The 21,216-nt window shown below is 39.7% G+C and overlaps 2 protein-coding genes across 3 annotated transcripts; one reads left to right on the top strand and one right to left on the bottom strand.

Annotated features, from left to right (window-relative positions):
* The first annotated feature begins 1,118 nt into the window (after positions 1-1,118).
* LOC147326449 (myosin heavy chain, fast skeletal muscle-like) lies at positions 1,119-12,092 on the top strand. Its single transcript, XM_086301712.1, has 41 exons — positions 1,119-1,179; positions 1,320-1,360; positions 1,898-2,119; positions 2,195-2,338; positions 2,441-2,597; positions 2,688-2,715; positions 2,796-2,901; positions 2,996-3,088; positions 3,171-3,234; positions 3,316-3,414; positions 3,496-3,599; positions 3,697-3,835; positions 3,963-4,081; positions 4,264-4,413; positions 4,505-4,675; positions 4,785-5,085; positions 5,196-5,260; positions 5,349-5,436; positions 5,539-5,656; positions 5,739-5,862; positions 6,455-6,591; positions 6,681-6,936; positions 7,026-7,268; positions 7,358-7,534; positions 7,628-7,773; positions 7,869-7,959; positions 8,066-8,455; positions 8,553-8,679; positions 8,791-8,909; positions 9,073-9,269; positions 9,351-9,534; positions 9,621-9,786; positions 9,870-9,994; positions 10,107-10,415; positions 10,497-10,700; positions 10,787-10,912; positions 10,995-11,165; positions 11,252-11,356; positions 11,482-11,577; positions 11,694-11,825; positions 11,994-12,092. The coding sequence occupies exons 3-41, from the start codon at positions 1,913-1,915 to the stop codon at positions 12,012-12,014; spliced, it is 5,799 nt and encodes a 1,932-aa protein (XP_086157838.1). The 5' UTR covers positions 1,119-1,179; positions 1,320-1,360; positions 1,898-1,912; the 3' UTR covers positions 12,015-12,092.
* Positions 12,093-12,167: 75 nt separating this feature from the next.
* On the bottom strand, positions 12,168-20,677 carry syt19 (synaptotagmin XIX). 2 transcript variants are annotated; one of them, XM_086301713.1, is made up of 9 exons: positions 20,511-20,677; positions 18,889-19,123; positions 18,711-18,784; positions 17,548-17,667; positions 16,511-16,696; positions 16,205-16,351; positions 15,833-15,952; positions 14,492-14,603; positions 12,168-14,393 (listed from the first exon to the last, which is right to left on the bottom strand). In XM_086301713.1, the coding sequence occupies exons 2-9, from the start codon at positions 19,088-19,090 to the stop codon at positions 14,086-14,088; spliced, it is 1,269 nt and encodes a 422-aa protein (XP_086157839.1). In that variant the 5' UTR covers positions 19,091-19,123; positions 20,511-20,677; the 3' UTR covers positions 12,168-14,085. The 2 variants fall into 2 exon arrangements, with proteins under 2 accessions (XP_086157839.1, XP_086157840.1); XM_086301714.1 differs by having other exon boundaries at positions 16,511-16,657.
* Between the last annotated feature and the right edge of the window lie 539 nt (positions 20,678-21,216).

The following is a 21,216-nucleotide window of genomic DNA, read 5'->3' as shown; positions in this document are numbered from 1 at the left end:
CTTGACCTAGTGTTAATAAATTCCAACACACAATTCCCACTTGAAGCATTGAACGTTGCCATTCCAACATATATCTCTAACTAATCTGTGTGGCATGGCAACAGCTGTGGCCAACTTGGATTTATGGCATTCCAGAAATGACCCTAAGACACAGAAAGAAACTGTTGAATTGTATAAAATTGTTTCAGTGTCTCCTTAATTATAAACCGATGTTTATAGTTTTTAATGTTTTCTTTCATGTTTTTATATCCTCATCCTTCTAATGAAGCATCCTGAGTCTCAGATAGCATCATGTATGAGCTTAGCTTGCAATTCAGGTTGTGATTGTATCAAAAGAGAAGTGGGATATCTTTGGCATTATCCTAAACTGCTCATGAAAATCAGACATTTTTGCGGTTACTTTCCCGTCTTAATCTAGTTGGTAAATCAGTAGGAACATATTACAAATACAAATACTTTGTACTAATAAATTAATAAGAAAAACAAACAAAAATATTTCAAAGTTTATACAGGTCAATGGAATTAAATGATAGTAAATCATTGTGTAAGTGTAACAATAAGGTACTGTTCAAGTCTATCTTCAAATATTATTAGAAAATAGACTTGAAGTCTCTAAACACTGGAGTTGTGGTTACACTCATACACCGTCAGTGAAAAATGAGCCGCTTTGCAGCCTGTGCAGACAGCTGTTTTCATTAAAAGTTCAGCTGTAAGTAGATCTTCATCTGTGTGACACTGTCCTGAAAAATACAGCTGAAATACAACCTGTAGTGTAAAATATGGCAAAGGCAACCAGGGGGAATCATTGTTTTGGAGATGCTTCATAAAATAAATCAGCTTCACAACTGCAACTTGAAAAAACACAAAGCATTTTTTGGAATCCCCTTTTCTTTTGCACCTTGTTTCTTTAATGTGGACATGATACTTTGAATTGTTTTTAAGTGAGAAATCCTTTGCTTTCTTTAAAAATAGCTTTAATTAAAGGATGTTTAGAAGTGAAAGCTGATGTACAGTATGTCCTTGCACTATGTTTCAGCGGATGTCTGCTCACTCTGGTATCCACACCACATTTGGCATTTCTCCCATATATAACTTTGTCGGGTAAGCATGCTGCATTGAATATAAGCAGTCCGCGAGAGCACATCAGTCTGTGGTAGAAGAAGAAGACTTTTGCTTGTGGTAGGTTTGTCTTCTATCTGCTTTGGAACTGGTAGTATCTTCATTATTATTATAATAGTACTTAAATAAATACATTTATTTACTTTTTTAAAAACAAGTATTTTCCAAGTAATTGACAATATCTCATATGTGTTCAACAGGATTGTGCAATATAACATACTTTTGACAGAAACAGAGTCAGGTATGGACAACTTTTAACTATTTAAAATTGTCAGTATTTTATGTTTTATATTATTTGTCTTTGGGCAGCACGGTGGCACGGTGGTTAGCACTGTTGCCGCACAGCAAGAAGGTCCTGAGTTCAATTCCAACATCAGGCCGGGGTCTTTCTGTGTGGAGTTTGCATGTTCTCCCCGTGTTTGCGTGGGTTCCCACCATCCAAAGACATGCAGCTTGTGGGGATAGGTTAATTGGAAAAAATCCAAATTGCCACTAGGTGTGAATGTGAGTGTGAATGGTTGTTTGTCCCTGTGTGTTGGCGCTGCGACAGACTGGCGTCTGGACTGGCCTGTCCAGGGTGTACCCGCCTCTCGCCCTATGACAGCTGGGATAGGCTCCAGCACGCCCCGCAACCCTGCAAAGGATAAGCAGAAGCGAATGGATGGATGGACGGATTATTTGTCTTTGATGTTAAGGTGTTAGCTGTCCACTCACAAGAACTCAGCGATAACTCTAACATATTTGTCTAAGATTACACTTATTTGTCATAACATCATAGAAGTAAACCGCCACCATGAGTACGGACGCAGAGATGGCCGTTTATGGCAAAGCTGCCATTTACCTCCGTAAGCCAGAGAAGGAGAGAATTGAGGCTCAGAACAAACCTTTTGATGCCAAGTCTGCCTGCTATGTGACTGATGCCAAAGAGCTGTACTTGAAGGGTACTATCATCAAGAAAGATGGTGCCAATGTCACCGTCAAAGTCTTGGACACTCAGGAGGTCGGTATTATAAAGTTAGAGTTTACTGAGAGTCAGATGTGACAAATTCTCATCGTGATCAATGTGCTGTTGCAGGACAGGACAGTCAAAGAAGACGACGTCTCCCCAATGAACCCTCCCAAGTTCGACAAAATTGAGGACATGGCCATGATGACCCACCTCAATGAAGCCTCTGTGCTGTATAACCTCAAAGAGCGTTATGCAGCATGGATGATCTATGTGAGACTGTCTTCCTAAGAAGCAAAACTTTTAAAATTACTCTTCTAACAGCAACTGTTAATTAACATCCACTTTTTAAAAAATCTCTTTAACCACTTTTAGACCTACTCTGGGTTGTTCTGCGCCACAGTAAATCCCTACAAGTGGCTCCCAGTGTACGACTCTGAAGTCGTCGCTGCCTATAGAGGCAAGAAGCGTATGGAGGCTCCACCCCACATCTTCTCTGTCTCTGACAACGCTTATCAGTTCATGCTTACTGGTATGCCTTTAACTCAAAAATCAAATATTTAATCATATATATGGTGATAACTACAGAAATACATAGTGAACTCCTTTTTCATTTTAACAGATAGGGAGAACCAGTCTGTCTTGATCACGTAAGTGTCACATTGTTTGACTTTGTTTAAAATAGTTCAGCATTTCGAACAAACTCTTAAAAGTATTTGTCTACACCCAGTGGAGAATCTGGTGCCGGAAAGACTGTGAACACCAAGCGTGTCATCCAGTACTTTGCCACTATCTCAGTTGGTGGAGATAAGAAGAAGGACCAAAACAAAATGCAGGTACACAAACGTGATAAGATTAGTAAAATCATTACAAAATATACTTCAGTAAGAAAAATAATTTTCTCATATATTTCTTAAACCTGGGTTTAAGGGGTCCCTGGAGGATCAGATTATTGCAGCCAATCCCTTGCTGGAGGCTTACGGTAACGCCAAAACTGTGAGGAATGACAACTCTTCTCGTTTTGTAAGTATGGAGTGATCTTTAGATAGGAGAAATAGTGTTATGATTGTTGCGTGACTTTGACAGCTCCTTTTGTTCCAAACAGGGTAAATTCATCAGGATTCATTTTGGCACAACTGGCAAACTGGCTAGTGCTGATATTGAGACATGTAAGTGACAAATTCACAATGTGAGTAGCTCATCTGACTTTGGGACAAACTGTGACTTCAAAATGTGATCAAAATCTGCAGATCTGCTGGAGAAGTCTAGAGTGACATTCCAGCTTCCCGATGAGAGAGGTTACCACATCTTCTACCAGATGATGACAAACCACAAGCCAGAGCTGCTTGGTAAGCAGCAAAACCAAAGTTGTTGCACAGTTCTCATTTTAAACAATTTATTAAACACTTGTGTTTTATTCTTTTTTCCAGAAATAGCCCTCATCACAACCAACCCCTACGACTTCCCCATGTGCAGCATGGGTCAGATTACTGTGGCCAGCATTGATGACAAAGTTGAGCTGGAAGCAACAGATGTGAGTGAGATTTGATTTATAATTAAAATATCAATGATGTTTGTCTTTAAGAAAAAAAAGTGTTTATGCAGTGTTTTATGTGGACACTTTTGAACAGAATGCTATTGACATCCTGGGCTTCAGTAATGAGGAGAAGATGAGCATCTACAAAATGACTGGTGCTGTGCTTCATCATGGTAACATGAAGTTCAAGCAGAAGCAGCGTGAGGAGCAAGCTGAGCCTGATGGCACAGAGGGTGAGTACTTAGTTAAAAAAATACTTGTGAATAAGAGCAGTATGGTTGCCAATTAGACTAAAAAATCCTTGTCACATACTGTATAATGTATGTACTGTATAATAATGTTATAAATTGCTGTTTTCAGATGCTGACAAGGTTGCTTACTTGCTGGGTTTGAACTCTGCTGACATGCTGAAGGCTCTGTGCTATCCCAGAGTGAAGGTCGGAAATGAGTATGTCACCAAGGGACAGACTGTACCTCAGGTAAATGAGACAAACTGGTACAAAAAACATGCGCTGCTTAAATCAGAGCGTATTTGGATCAAATGAAACATAATCATGTACCAGATTTAATAGATAATTATTTGCCAGGTATATGTTTGTTAAATATTTGGTCTTAAATGCATTTTGTGATTCAATCAAATTTTCCCTTTTTATTTTTTTAGGTGCTGAACTCTGTGACAGCCCTGGCCAAGTCCATCTATGAAAAGATGTTCTTGTGGATGGTCATCCGTATCAACCAGATGTTGGACACAAAGCAGCAAAGGAATTACTTCATTGGTGTCCTGGATATTGCTGGCTTTGAGATCTTTGATGTAAGCTTTATTGCTAACAAATGGGGAAACTCTACTTCAATTATAAGATCCCGCTTAGTGATTTTTTCCCTACCCTTTTCTCCCCTCACAGTTCAACACCTTGGAACAACTGTGCATTAACTTCACCAATGAGAAACTGCAACAGTTTTTCAACCACCACATGTTCGTCCTGGAGCAAGAGGAGTACAAGAAGGAGGGTATTATCTGGGAGTTCATTGACTTTGGCATGGACTTGGCTGCCTGCATTGAGCTTATTGAAAAGGTATACTTCAAGTTCATGTTTGAATCTTATATCTTTTTTGTGTCAGTTTTGTTATAATAGAGGAAAAGTGCCACTTGGTGACATATCTCTTTTCTTTACCTTCATCAAGCCCATGGGCATCTTCTCCATCCTTGAAGAGGAGTGCATGTTCCCCAAGGCAACTGACACATCCTTCAAGAACAAACTATATGACCAGCATCTTGGCAAGTGCAAAGCATTTGAGAAGCCAAAACCTGCCAAGGGCAAGGCTGAGGCCCACTTCTCCCTGGTGCACTATGCTGGCACTGTGGACTACAACATCAGTGGCTGGCTGGATAAGAACAAGGACCCACTGAATGAGTCTGTGCTGCAACTTTACCAGAAGTCCTCAGTTAAACTGCTGAGTCTTCTGTATCCACCTGTAGTTGAAGGTATGATGTAACTGAAAACATACATTTTCCATATTCTACATGTTATTAAGTTTTGTTTGGTATTACGAGTCTCACAATGTTTTTAATTACAATTCACAAACAAAAAACAGAGACTGGCAAGAAGGGTGGCAAGAAGAAGGGTGGCTCCATGCAGACTGTGTCTTCACAGTTCAGGGTAAGGTTTGAGAAGTAAATTAAATGTAAAATAATACATTTTTTATTTTTACTTTTCATGACAAAAATGTACTTTTGTGTACCTACAGGAGAACTTGGGCAAGCTAATGACAAACCTGAGAAGCACCCATCCTCACTTTGTGCGTTGCCTGATCCCTAACGAGTCAAAGACTCCAGGTAACCCAACATAATTTGTGTGCCTGCATGCACAGGTTTGGATTAGAAAACAGCAAATTAGTGTTTGTTCACAGTATGAACTCAAACATTTTTGTTCTACAGGTCTGATGGAGAACTTCTTGGTCATCCACCAGCTCAGGTGTAACGGTGTGCTGGAGGGTATCAGAATCTGCAGAAAAGGTTTCCCCAGCAGAATCCTCTATGGTGACTTCAAACAGAGGTGCAATTAATATCCTCGTGGACTTTTGATTCAAAATATGATAAGAAAATGCTGACACTGACAAATCACTCTCTCACAAAAGATACAAGGTACTGAATGCCAGCGTCATCCCTGAGGGCCAGTTCATTGACAACAAGAAGGCTGCAGAGAAACTGCTTGGATCAATTGATGTTGATCACGACCAGTACAGATTTGGACACACTAAGGTAAACAGCCTGATTGCATTACTATAGATCCATGCATGAATATAAAATTACTTTTTTAATTTTTAAAAATCTGTCTGCTTAAAACAATTACTTTTGGACAAAACTGAAGGAAGTAAGGTCAGTGAACTGGATGAAAACTAAAAAGAAGCTCAAGTAAAACATCAACAAGTTTCCATCCCCAAATTTCAATAGCCCTGGATTTATTATCATAGTTACACATGAAGTTCAAATCAAAATTTTCCTATTTTTTCTCAAAGTACATTTAATCAACTATTTGACACATTTATCGTTATGTTTTCTTTTTTGTTTTAAAAATTCTTATTATTTTATGTGGCTCATTTGACATAAATTATGCTACTTTGTGCACACATGAGATATTGTATGGTAGACAATAAACCAACTCCCATATGTAATGCAGACGTGTCTACACAGGAGGCACAAGGTTTCTCAAATAGCATGTCATTAGTTTAGCAAGCCTTTCACTGTGTACGTTCATAAAATTCCGCAAACCTGATGTAGATTTACATTTACTTTCTGAATCATTTCTAATTGAATGCTTACTATAATATAATTCTCTCTTGTGATCATTTAGGTGTTCTTCAAGGCTGGTCTCCTGGGTACCCTTGAGGAGATGAGAGATGAAAAGTTGGCAGCTCTGGTCACCATGACTCAGGCTGTCTGCCGTGGTTTCCTCATGAGAAAGGAGTATGTCAAAATGACGGAGAGGAGGTATGTTGAACACAGCAATTAAGAGCAATGAGCCAGAATAAAAACAGTGAAAAATAACTTTGTCAATAATGGAAATCTCTTGTGCACAGGGAGTCCATCTACACCATCCAGTACAACATCCGCTCATTCATGAATGTCAAACACTGGCCATGGATGAAGGTGTACTACAAGATCAAGCCTCTGCTCAAGAGTGCTGAAACTGAGAAGGAGCTGCAGCAGATGAAGGAGAATTATGAGAAGATGAAAACAGATCTGGCTGCTGCCCTGGCCAAGAAGAAGGAACTAGAGGAGAAGATGGTGTCCCTTCTGCAGGAGAAGAACGATCTGCAGCTCCAAGTGGCATCTGTAAGTAGATATCAAGAGAAGCTGTGCCCTTTTATTTTGTTACCATAAAATGTTAACGTGTTCATGTGTGTTCTTCCAATGCAAACTAGGAATCAGAGAATCTCTCAGATGCTGAGGAGAGATGTGAGGGACTTATCAAGAGCAAGATTCAGCTGGAGGCAAAACTCAAAGAGGTAACTGAGAGACTGGAGGATGAAGAAGAAATCAATGCCGAGCTCACTGGCAAGAAGAGAAAGCTGGAGGATGAATGCTCTGAGCTCAAGAAAGATATCGATGACCTGGAGCTTACCTTGGCTAAAGTAGAGAAGGAGAAACATGCCACTGAGAACAAGGTTTGACATTTGGATTATACCTAGCAGATTAAACAACATGTATACAACAATACAGTCACATGTTAATAACACTGTAATTGCAAATGTAGGTGAAGAATCTGACTGAAGAGATGGCTTCTCAAGATGAGAGCATCGCTAAGCTGACTAAGGAGAAGAAAGCTCTTCAGGAGGCTCATCAGCAGACTCTTGATGACCTCCAGTCTGAGGAAGACAAAGTCAACACTCTGACCAAGTCCAAGACCAAGCTTGAGCAGCAAGTTGATGATGTAAGTTGAAAATGTCACAGGTGATGGCAAAACAGAGAGAGAAAAGAAACCTCTTCTTGAACAAGAGAATAACAAAGTCATGTCATTGTGCAGCTTGAGGGTTCTCTGGAACAAGAGAAGAAGCTTCGTATGGACCTTGAGAGAGCCAAGAGGAAGCTGGAGGGTGATCTGAAGCTCGCCCAGGAATCCATTATGGATCTTGAGAATGACAAGCAGCAGTCTGATGAGAAACTGAAAAAGTACTTTCATTTTTCCCCCCTTTATGACAAGCATCCTTCTAAGGATTGGACATAATATGTACATTTATTAATTATGCAACTTATTATTTTCACAGGAAAGACTTTGAAATCAGTCAGCTCCTTAGCAAGATTGAGGATGAGCAGTCAATGGGTGCCCAGCTTCAGAAGAAGATCAAGGAGCTTCAGGTAGATGATACATGATGTTACATCAAATGATAGTCCATACATATTTTCTGCGTTGTACTTTAAATTTGAAAGTTTACTCAAAGGAGACACACATCTAATCCAACAGGCTCGTATTGAAGAGCTGGAGGAGGAGATTGAGGCTGAACGTGCTGCTCGCGCCAAGGTTGAGAAGCAGAGAGCTGACCTCTCCAGGGAACTTGAAGAGATCAGTGAAAGGCTGGAGGAAGCAGGTGGTGCAACTGCTGCTCAGATTGAGATGAACAAGAAGCGTGAAGCTGAGTTCCAGAAGCTCCGTCGTGACCTGGAGGAGTCTACTCTGCAGCATGAAGCCACCGCTGCTGCTCTGCGCAAGAAGCAGGCTGACAGCGTTGCTGAGCTGGGAGAGCAGATCGACAACCTCCAACGTGTGAAGCAGAAGCTTGAGAAGGAAAAGAGTGAATACAAGATGGAGATTGACGACCTGTCCAGCAACATGGAAGCTGTCGCTAAAGCAAAGGTAAACAACAAAATGCATTTATTTTAATACTTAAATCACCAGCAAATAGTGATGATATAAAAGCTTGTCACTGATGAATCTTTTTCTCCCTCTCTAGGGAAATCTTGAAAAGATGTGCCGTACTCTTGAGGACCAACTTAGTGAACTGAAGGCCAAAAACGATGAAAATGTCCGTCAGATCAATGATTTGGGTGCACAGAGAGCACGTCTGCTTACTGAAAATGGTTTGTATAAGACAACATGCAGTGATCCGAACTTAGTCCTTTATAGTGATCTTCTGTTTTCGATAGAAAAACTGAACACAAACTAAAGTTTGATGACTATTTTTACACAAGGTGAGTTCAGCCGCCAGATTGAAGAGAAAGAAGCTCTCGTCTCTCAGCTGACCAGAGGCAAACAGGCCTTCACACAGCAGATTGAGGAGCTGAAGAGACACATTGAAGAGGAGATTAAGGTAAGAAACACTTCAATGGAGGCTGGTATGGCTTACCAGACAGAGCAGGTGATCCCTATGCTGTAAGGCCCAAGTTTGAATCCATCATAAATGGTAAAAGTGCGTATAGTTTTTTGTTGGTAATTCCGACATTTTGCTCATGCAATGATGTGTCTTACACCAGGCCAAGAATGCCCTTGCCCATGCACTGCAGTCAGCTCGCCACGACTGTGACCTGCTGAGGGAACAGTTTGAAGAGGAGCAGGAGGCCAAGGCTGAGCTGCAGCGTTCAATGTCCAAGGCCAACAGTGAGGTGGCTCAGTGGAGAAGCAAATATGAAACTGATGCTATCCAGCGCACTGAGGAGCTTGAGGAAGCCAAGTGAGTATTTAGTTAGTAAGAATGTGAGCAAAAAACAAGTAAAACAATAAGCTTTTACTGAAACAATGTTTTTTCATAAAGGAAAAAGCTGGCCCAGCGCCTTCAGGAGGCAGAGGAGCAGATCGAGGCTGTTAACTCCAAGTGTGCTTCTCTGGAGAAGACCAAACAGAGGCTCCAGAGTGAAGTGGAGGACCTCATGATTGATGTGGAGAGAGCTAATGGCCTGGCCGCTAACCTGGACAAGAAGCAGAGGAACTTTGACAAGGTACCATCATTTACTTTGCTTGAACAAGACACAAACTCATGGTTTCTCTTAGTATGGGTGAATAACTGCATCGAATGTATATATAGGTGTTGGCAGAGTGGAAACAGAAGTATGAGGAGGGTCAGGCAGAGGTGGAAGGAGCTCAGAAGGAGGCTCGTTCTCTCAGCACTGAACTGTTCAAGATGAAGAACTCCTATGAGGAAGCCTTGGATCAGCTGGAGACCATGAAGCGTGAAAACAAGAACCTGCAACGTGAGTTCCTACTATGCTGTGCAAGTAACGTGTGTTCATTTTTAATGTCTTAAGACTAAACAATATCACACATGCCTCTGCAGAGGAGATCTCCGATCTGACTGAACAGATTGGTGAGACTGGAAAGAGCATTCATGAGCTGGAGAAGGCCAAGAAGCAGGTGGAGACAGAGAAGTCTGAGATCCAGACAGCTCTTGAAGAGGCTGAGGTAAATCTTTGTCTGAGGAGCTCCTCTGAAAATAAATATTCAGTTATACACAAGTAAAATCTACAAATGCAGAGATGAATATCTTTTCATATTCATTCTTTCATATGATTAGGGAACTCTGGAGCACGAAGAGTCTAAGATCCTGCGTGTTCAGCTGGAGCTCAACCAGGTCAAAGGTGAAGTAGACAGGAAGCTGGCAGAGAAAGATGAAGAGATGGAGCAGATCAAGAGGAACAGCCAGAGAGTGACTGACTCCATGCAGAGCACTCTGGATTCTGAGGTCAGGAGCAGGAATGATGCCCTGAGAATCAAGAAGAAGATGGAGGGTGATCTGAATGAGATGGAGATTCAGCTGAGCCATGCTAATCGCCAGGCTGCTGAGTCCCAGAAACAGCTGAGAAATGTCCAGGCACAGCTGAAGGTATGATAGAGCACATAGCTGTTGTACACAAGTGCATTTTTTTATTCATGTGAATATAATTTTGATATTCTTTTTTACTAGGATGCACAATTGCACCTGGATGATGCTGTCAGGTCTCAGGATGACCTCAAGGAACAAGCTGCTATGGTGGAGCGCAGGAACGGTCTCATGGTAGCTGAAATTGAGGAGCTTAGAGCTGCCCTGGAACAGACAGAGAGAAGCCGCAAAATCGCTGAGCAGGAGCTGGTGGACGCCAGTGAGCGTGTTGGTCTGCTGCACTCTCAGGTGAACATTTTTGAAGAGACACTTTAATTGTTTCTTTAGACAAACTTAAAATGAACATCCTAAAATGTAAACTTTCCATGTCTTAGAACACAAGCCTTCTGAATACCAAGAAGAAGCTTGAGGCTGACCTGGTTCAGATCCAGAGTGAAGTGGATGACACTGTTCAGGAAGCAAGAAATGCAGAGGACAAGGCCAAGAAGGCCATCACTGATGTAGGTTTATACACATGTCCACTACGACGATACAACTCAGCTTTGTCTTCATCACTCTGTTAATTGAGGTCATGTTTTCAAGGCTGCTGTGATGGCTGAGGAGCTGAAGAAGGAGCAGGACACTAGCGCTCACCTGGAGAGGATGAAGAAGAACCTTGAGGCTGCTGTTAAGGACCTGCAGCACCGCCTGGATGAGGCTGAGAATCTGGCTATGAAGGGTGGCAAGAAACAGCTCCAGAAACTTGAGTCCAGGGTAAGAAGAATGTGCAACTGAAAAATATGTGTGAAAACACACATATATAAACCATGGATTTTAAAAGTTTGCTCAATTTTCTGAAGGTGCGTGAGCTGGAGGCTGAGGTTGAAGCTGAGCAGAGGCGTGGTGCAGATGCTGTTAAGGGTGTCCGTAAATATGAGAGGAGAGTGAAGGAGCTCACCTATCAGGTAAAGCACATTAACATTTTACATCCATCCATTCTGTTCCACTTATCCTTATCAGGGTCGCGGGGGGCTGGAGCCTTTTCCAGCAACCAGTGGATCACATTTTTAAAATGTGTTTTCTTTTATAGACTGAGGAGGACAAGAAGAACATTAACAGGCTGCAGGATCTGGTTGACAAGCTGCAGCTCAAGGTGAAGGCCTACAAGAGGCAGGCTGAGGAAGCGGTAAGGACCACACACAGAAAAAAAAACCCTCAACTCTATGTCAGATTTTAGTTTTGTGCAAACAAACTGTCATCGTTTTGGACACTAAGAAATTTTGACTTATTACAATGTTACAGGAGGAGCAGGCCAATACCCATCTGTCCAAGTACAGGAAGATCCAGCATGAGCTTGAGGAGGCCGAGGAACGTGCCGACATTGCCGAGTCCCAGGTCAACAAGCTGAGAGCTAAGAGCCGCGACTCTGGCAAGGTAAATGTACACACACTTTAGACTTTGCACAAAGTTATAAGAAGAAATATCCCAATTCTGCTTTGAATTTCATAAAATTGGCTACAGACAATAATTTGATTTGTTTTCACTGAATGCTCTGTTTTTATACACACAGACCCATATGTACTGTTTTCTTTTGTTCTACAGGGAAAAGATGCAGCTGAGTAAAGCACATGTGTGAACTGTGCATTTCTAATCATATAATATGATGTGAAATACACTCCAATAAAATATTTTTTATCACAATTTCCTGTCTGTGATATTTTCATAGTAATAAACAAGAGAGTAAACATGACACACGGGTAATCTAAGTGCTAATGAATCTTTACTGAGGTATCCTGCATTCAGTTATTAATTTAGGCATGAATACATAGAAGTATATCTCAATTAACATCTTAGGACTTTGAGCACAAACAACTCAGAGCGAAGATACTCCAGAGGGACTCGTGAATGTAGATAAGAAGTTAGAGACAGTGGTTTGGGAGGGAAAAAACAATCACAATAACCTGCACTTAAAGAATCAACATGAACATAAATAAATAGGTAACATTAATAACTTCATTCAAAATGCATTCTTGTGTATTTTAAGCTTTCTTTGTAATCCAGTGCTCTAGCTTGAAAAACATACCCCACATAATCCGTTTCAAATTCAGCTACAGAATGTGTGCAGTGAAAAAAAGTGACACACCGAGTTTGAGAAGAATGTTTAACAAAGAGCTTATTTTACTCATTGGATCACATTTTAAAAAGAGCCTGGCTTTCTGCATAACAATCATAATGAGGATTCAAAACTAATCGTTGCTGTTCGTGAAGCACATGCTAGCTGAATGAGACTGGCATAGCTAAAATAAAAGCAATACAACACTGTACCTGTATATTACTCACCTGACCATGGGTTTTTGCTCTTTGCTGTGTGGATATTCTCCCTGGTTTCCTAAACCTTTGTCCAATCATGCTCAGCTCATTTCTGGCTTCTTTTTCTTTTCTCATTAATGGATTGGGTGATAAAGCATCCTGCCTGACAGCCTAAAAAAGGAGACTTAAAAGCAGAAGCAAGTCTTTTAAAACATGTATTCAAAGTTGTTGTTTTTTTTTTTTTTTTTATTTCTTCATTTTTGATAACTTCAATTATTGGGATTAGTCAACTGTAAAATTCAAAGAAATTATGATGGTGCTGATATTCCACGTGTGGCTTTGTCACTTCCACTTAATCACCTTATTTCAAAGGTACATATTCTATACTTTTTAATTCTTTTTAAAATTTGCGGTAATTACTTTAATTTTGTTCTGTCCAGTCACTTTATTTTGCTATTTTGTAAACTTTTCATTAATGTATGTTTTTATTTCATACTTAAATTGTAACTGTAAATGTAATTAGTATTTCTCACACTTTGTCTTCGCACACAGTCGCCCGCTTGTGTTCAATTTATCACACATGCGCACAAAATGGCGCACTCTAGCCACAGAGCAGGGTGAGGACATGTTGATTATCAGGAGAAAAAGTCAACATACTTGTAATTTTAGTGCTTTTAAGCACTTATTATTTAAATTATTCAGTTGTGCTGGACCCTTCATACAAAAAGAGTGATATGCAGAACACTCTTTTATCGCAGCACTGCCATTCTGCTAAAAATGATATCACGTTAATCATGGCTTAATACTCCAATAACATTATTGTGACCGTTACCAAATGATGGAATTTATTAAGGATTCATGGGAAGTTTTAAACAACTGCATTCTATCTTGTGAAGTTAATGTCTCATATATTACATTTCATAGAATAAATTGTGGATTAAAAGATACACATCGTATAAAAAATAAAAAAAAGCAACTAATCATCATAACTGTGGCATTCATTATTTTTTCGAGTCCTCTCGTACTGATCTAGGTACACGCTAATTACATGTAGATAGCAACAAGTACAGTTTCTGCTTTAGCAACCAAAATAAACATTTGAACCAACAGTTCGTCAATAATGCCTCTCATAAACTGAGTAATGAGAGTAATGTTAGTGTGGCATTGAGAAAGTGGAGCATTGTTACAAACATCACGTTTACCGTTGAGTAGCAGTAAGTACGGAGAGTAATAAAGTTTTGTGTCACTGTGAGATCAGGAGGACAAGCATGTCTGGTCTTTACCTCAGCAAGTGCAGATGCCTGAACAGTCTGATACACATGCTTTCAGGGTAAAAACATACAAATACAACACTCCATGATGATAGCGGTGGTTCTGCTGTGTTTCAGATCAGTAGGCCATGCCACTTTGCTACTGGCTGACGTACTGAGCGCATCATCAAAGTCCAGTGCTCATCTTCTGAACTCTTCTCCTTCCCCACACTCAGCTGTCCGATCAGCTGTTTGGCTGATTTGCTTGTTGGGCGAGTTTCATATATAGAGACCAAAATTTTACACCGCTCCAGATGAACCTCTGGCAGGGAGAACAAGAGGACCTCATTGAAAACAGTCACCAGGCACCGAGCCACTGTAGAGCTTTTCTGGTACTTTAGCTTGAACTGATTGCACTGGACGCTGATCCTGGCATACAGGGCTGTGCAACACACACATACACAGATTACATGAATTTATAACCGTATGTGCATCAAAGCTGGCGTCTTTTTTGTGTGAAGGTGTCTTTTTTTAATTTACCTGCATTTGGGGATATCTCAGAAAGGACAGTTTTGACCTTTAGCAGGCCAACCTCCAGCCTCTGAGACGTGGGAAGAAATTTCAGGGACAAAAGCACCTCTCCAACAAGATCCTTTGGAGAACGCATCAGTATAATGTACATTTATGCACAGTTTAAAAAAAAAAAAGTGATATAGTTGCAGGCACAAACATAAATGACAGTATTCAGCAGGGCTAAAAATCACCACATAAGCACAAAATGTATTAAATGGCCACAGTCACAACTCAAAAGTATAACATCTTTTTCTTTTGTTTGATCTTAAATTAAAGAGGCAAAGGTCATCCTGTGGTTTCAGTTGCACTAGTGTTACAAATATATTTTTCTTTTCTTTGAGCAATTAAAAAAATATTACATGAATTATTATTGCCCCAATATAATAATTCATTATTATAGTAAGCTAGATGCTTAGACGGATGCCATGTTCAGTTATTGAAATATCATTGACAATAATGATGGCACCATACGATCCACAAATTACACAAACCAGTAAAAGTTAAACTAAATTTTCTGTGGAAAATAAAATTCTAGCTACACAAATGCACTTTTGGGTTCACCTGTGCAATTCTAAATTACTCCTAATATTTTGCCTCACTCGTGGTACATTAATGCTGTGGACAAAATATTAGGCATAGGTACTATAAACACTAACAAAAATGATTGCTTTTCTGAAAATGGAACAATTTTTGTGTGGACTATGAAGAAGGATTATATAGTTATAACAATGTACTCTATTATATTTTTACTATCATCTGTCACGTCTGTAAATGTCTGTTTAATTATTTCCATTTACACAATGAATATGGTAAATGGCCTGTATAGCGCTTTTCTAGTCCATAGGACCCCAAAGCGCTTTACACTACATTCAGTCATCCACCCATTCACACACACATTCACACACTGGCGATAGTAAGCTACATTGTAGCCACAGCTGCCCTGGGGCGCACTGACAGAGGCGAGGCTGCCGGACACTGGCGCCACCGGGCCCTCTGACCACCACCAGTAGGCAAACATGGGGTTAGTATCTTGCCCAAGGATATTTGGCATGCAGGCAGGAGGCAGCCTGGGATCGAACCACCGACCTTCTGATTAGTGGCTGACCTGCTCTGCCACCTGAGCTACAGCCACCCCGAATATTAGCTTTCATTTTTATTATTATGGCTAAATATAGTTATTATATAGTTTTATAATCATATTGACATACTCTGTATTTCACCTTTACATAACATCAACTACTTGAGATGCTACTGAAAGCCAGTCCTGTGTGCATGCTGTGTGTTGTGTGTGTGCGCCCCCTGCAGTACCTTCTGGGGTATCTTTAGATCCTCCTGTAGTTCCAGAGGGTAGGAGATGTTGAGCTGTCCTAAAGGAACCCTCACATCTCCTAACACTGTGTTTCTGGAGAATTTATCAAAGTCTCGTACCTGAGATGCATACAGACACCAAATGATTTACACCACAACAGATAAAAACATTTATCATTCATACTTTTTTCTCTCAACAAGTGAAAAGAGACTAAAGTACTGTAACATAGCTGTAGTGCTTATGGCTTTAAATTCTCTGGCCCTTGAAATGTGACAGCTAACATGCAAACTGCATGCATGATTTAATACAAGCAATACCGTTTGAGTCCTGAACAAATATTTTTTAAGAATGAGAGATATGTAGTGCAGAACCTCCATCCTTAGGTTGATATGATGAAGCTTTTCCTCTTGTAAAACACAGCTGAACTGGTCTCCAAATAAAGGGTTACAGCTGCCTTTCACAATGCGAGTACGCCACTCCTGCAGTACTGTCCACAGAACAGGCGACAAGCCTTCCCCCTAAGAGGATCACACCAGTAATTTATGACACCTTTGTCTTTAGTACAGAGATGCTGTGCTGAATGAAAACTCAAAGACAGCGTGGATTGTATTTTTTAAATATGTATCAAGAAAAGGAAGAAAATAAGTTCACGGAAAATAATAATACGACAAACTTACCTCTTCATCTTTAAAGCCCTCGACTTCTACAGCCTCTGATCCAGCCCACATGAGCAGTATTTTAACAAATGGTTGGAGGGTTCGGCTCTCACTCTGTTCCAAAAGCCCCTCCACCTGCAGCACGGTGACCACCAGACGTGACTGCATCTGATCATAGTAGACGGAGAATCGTAATGATCCATCCACCTGATACGGGAGGATATGTTAGGAAAGACCCAAAGACTGTAGTTGATTTTGCCTGAAACTGTGTCATCAGTCATTTACTGTTAATCTTATTTTGTGAGGATTGATGGGACATTTTTTTTAATGATGTTTAAATTTCTGTTACATACTCAAATAGGAAAAGAATTAGGAAAAGAATGTAAAATTAAATTCAGCCTGCTTATCTTTTAGTCAACCTGATTCATCCTGAATATCTAAACAGATGCCAGAAGGATTTACAGGACATTTAGCTCAGAGATCTTTGGTTGACAGAAGATGAATCCTAATGACTGTGGTGAGGTGCTTCTACAGCCAGAGAAATGAGTCTACACATGTATCTGTGAGCATAAGTTTAATTCATGCAAGAGTGCAAGGGTATCTGTATGCATACTTACACTGCATTTTTTAACTTGTCTCTCTATAAACTCACTCTTGGCGCCACCATGTGGTTATGTTTATGGTTTACTAGTAAGAGAGCAGCTTGTAGCGTTTACCTAAACGTTGGCATCTCTATTTAATGATAGGAAAATCTCAATTTTACACCACTTAATTAATCTGACAGCTTTATTTAGCAGACTTTAAATAAAAAAAAGTGATACATTCATAACATATTTTAAAAAGCTGTGCATAATTGGTGCTCATTGCCGGATGTTGCTGGTGTTGTTTTATGAATCTTTAAGTTTTGGATCTTTAAATAACTGTAGAAACACCAACAGAGCAACACTGCACTAAATGAATATACTTCCTGTTTTGTCTCTCATTAATAATTTCACTGGACCTTGGGTTTCTGTCTGTCCAAAATAAAATATATAAACTGGATAAAATACCAGTTTTACCTTTTGAATAGTTGCCTGCTCTTCTTTGTCTCCAGCTGCCTCGGTGGATGCTAAGGAGGGAAACGAGGGCTGAGACAGGTAGCGACTCAGTCTGTGGGCCTCTGTGCTGACATCCTCCAGCTGCAGGCACACACAAATGGGCACTATTTACCCAGGAATTAAGAAAGAAAGCAGGCTAGTTGTATAAGCCTTTATAACACAGAGCACAATTAATTTTTAAGCCTCTACTCTTTAAAGACTCACATCTATCGAGGAAATACTTAGATATTTCACATGTACACGCTGTCATGATGGATCTGGTTTCATGTACATAGCAGTCAAGGGTATTAATTTATAACTGTCCTTAGACTAGAGTCCTTCACTTGCATCATAGTTGTTATTGCCTGCTCTATCACAAAGGTGCTCAAGGTGATTTAGATGTAGTAGCTTCAGCTTGTAATACTACATTAAAATGCTGCCTACATTCAGGTTTACATCTGTGGTCCTCAATTTTCATCACTCTTAATTTAGCTATCATTTGCCGTTGTTCTAACACTCTACATGGAAGTTTTTACACTCAGCAGAACTTTTCCTGACACGGGTCAGTCATGTGGTATGAAGCAAACAGCAGACTATCCAAATAAACTGCCCGACTTCTCAAACACATCCACACAAACACCCCACCCAGCCTGTGGTTTACTTATCTGCCTTCTGTCTGACAGTCCTCTAAAACAGTCCTTAGTAAAGTTACATGCTAAATGCTGACTTCTGTGGTACAAAATATATTAAAACTCTTAATTGTGTGGTATTTATATCATCCTGTTTTACTAATTTCCTACTGAAAATTCTCATGTTTAAGTAAATTGGCATTACCTGATTACACCGTGAATCTACAATTTTCAGAAAAATTCACTTCATTTTTTTTAAGCAGTCCTAAATATTTCCTGCATTTCTCACCAATTCTGTTCCAGAATCTTAACATGTAACTCAATAACTGTGTCCAAAAGAAATTAGCAGCAATATATTACATTTCAGAGATTCACCTTGTTCAGATGCACAAATCCCAAGTATCAACTGAAAGACAGCAGATTCCTCGAAGCAGGATTTTCTCTTAACCTGGTTTATACAGTCTGGTCAAGACCATGTGCACATTAGTGCTCAATTGTGAAAACGTTTCCTCTTACTTTGGTACTTGGAGCTCCTGAGTAGTTTCCTGTTGTCGTTGGCCCTTCGTCTGAATACAGCAAATCATTATGCCCTATCGCAGAAAACAGACACAACCATACATTTAATAATTTGTGTCACAGTCCCTCTGGCTTGTCAATATGCACTACACTGAGTATTACTGTAATTCCTACTCACCTGCATCTTGCTGGGTGTATGTAGTGTATTTCTCTGTGCAGAATCTGTAGATCTGCCAGGCTAAGATGCCCAGAGCCAGCAGTAGGAGAATGATGGAGATACCCAGAATGCAGTATTTGACCACATCAGAAAATGGCATTCTCAGCTCTCCAGCTTTTGAAAACAGCTCCATAGGAGCTGGGTAGTCTATAAGAGTCACCATGGCTTTCTGCGGCCATGTGGTCTGCACATACCTCTGCAATACAGGAACACAGAGCATGTGAGGACCATAGCTGGGTGGATTAAAGGACCTGCTAATAGCAGGTATGTAATGTAATGTATTTAAAAAAATATACAGTGCTTAAAAAAATTATTAGACTACTATCCATGTAATGCCACAGTGAATTAAACTAACATTAATGTTTAATCCATCAGCACTATAATCAAAATTATTATTATTGTTGTTATCCACAAGTTTTCAAATTTGCTGTTACAAAAAAGCCGGAAAAAATAGTAAAGCATGTTGCTTTTTAAAAAAAAATTAAGATTCCAACAATACATTATTTCTGATGTTAACCAACAGTGGAATTTACAAAAATATTCAGCACTGATTTTGAAATGATCATCTAGTTAGGAAGAATCAATTAATGTCGATTAATCTATTACAGTTTCAGATCGCATGTGTATGACAATATAAAGTTTGAAGATGTTACTTGGACACTTGGGAACTGGATTAAAAAAAAAATCTATTCTCATATTTTTAGACTAATAGCTAATAATACGTATCAACACATTATTAAAATATAGCAAAGGACACTCAGTGACAGATCATTGACCAATAATTAAAATCTCGGCTGGTCTTTTGGTCATTGGTCTTTTTCGCTGAAAACTTTTTGGTAAAAGTAAAAAACAAACAAACCCATTAACTGCACTCTCCTCAAAGAGAAAATCAAACAAGCATTGCAGGGAAAAACAATGTTCTAGTTGTTGGTGACTGTTGTTATAACTTGGCCTAACTAATTGAATCCACAGTCCAGTTTTGAGGCACGGAACTTGGATTGAATGCACATAATATATAAAGCACAAATGAGTCTAGACATATATCAGCTTAACTACTGTTTTCCTTCATGTTGAATGTAGTAAAGCAGAGCCTGATGAACATTTTTCTACAACTTTCTTAGTATGAAAGTATGAAAAAAATATCATTTTTCTTCTAAAGCTGTTATATACAGTTAGTGGCATTAACAAAGTTTTACACCTGTACCTTTACCAAAAATTCCAGACATGTGCACACTAAATACCTACCAAATGTCCAAACGCCCTGGTATTATCTGAGCGTTCCCTCAGGTAAAGAAAAACAGTACAGCTGTATCTCTTTTCTAAAAAATGCTTAACTCCTATCAGAAATAGTTTCGTCAAAGAGCACTGGACCTGCTCTGTGCAACATGACAGAAAACGTAGAACCTAATGTTTCTATTAAGACAAAGTAAAAATCTAAGGCAATTTTACAATGTGTTGCTAGGTCACAGAATTTAAAAGGACAGGTAAAAGGTAAAAACAGACATACACTTCACTACTGCACAGACCTTCTGTTGCTGCTTGAATCGTGGCTAAAATTGCTTTAAGGACAGTTAAATATTTACCTGTGATAAGTTAAAAACTGAGGTCTCCTTTTTCTTCTTTCCTTTTCCTGTGCTATAAATCCATTGTGTGCGCACTTACATCTCCACAGAAACAAAAGAACTTCTCTGCAAAGAGAAATTCAAACTAGTACCTTATCATGTAACTGTTGCTCCTACTTTGGTCACTCTACACTCACACACAGACACACACACACACGCGCACACACACATAGACACACACCCTCCCTCTCTCTCTCTCTTTCACCTAACACATGACTATCAACACACCATTCTGGGCAGACTGGTTTGATTAGATACGAATTACATTTCAGAGAGCTTAGCTCAGTGTGACCTGATCCCAACCTCTCTTCTTCATAAAGATTCCTTTGCAGGCCTGTTAACTGAATGTTCAGGTTAGATACTTCAGAAGTGAATTATTGAAACTTGGAAAATAAGCATTTTCTAAGTTGCATGTTCAGTTACAGCTCTGCTTTATCATCTCTGTGGCCAAGCTGGCTGCAGATACAGGTGTTATAAAATGACAGTGGTAACGTACTTTCAACAGCTTAAAGGTCAGCCAGGATCATGCCCTGTTTGTCTTAAAACACTTCCCTTGAAATTGTCTTGCTGAATGGTCACCTAATATGTTGCAGGACTGCTTGCTGACAGCAAGGCCTGCAAATGGGAAAAGGAAATGTATGTAAAAATTGGCCTATCAAGTAACACT

Source organism: Aulonocara sp. 'chitande type north' Nkhata Bay, linkage group LG7 (genome assembly GCF_057382095.1).
Source record: "Aulonocara sp. 'chitande type north' Nkhata Bay isolate Kocher_YH1m ecotype deep benthic linkage group LG7, A_spYH_male_GT1.1, whole genome shotgun sequence".
NCBI classification, from domain to species: domain Eukaryota; kingdom Metazoa; phylum Chordata; class Actinopteri; order Cichliformes; family Cichlidae; genus Aulonocara; species Aulonocara sp. 'chitande type north' Nkhata Bay.
The sequence above is the reverse complement of the archived record's forward strand: the minus strand, read 5'-3'. Positions and strand labels throughout refer to the sequence as shown.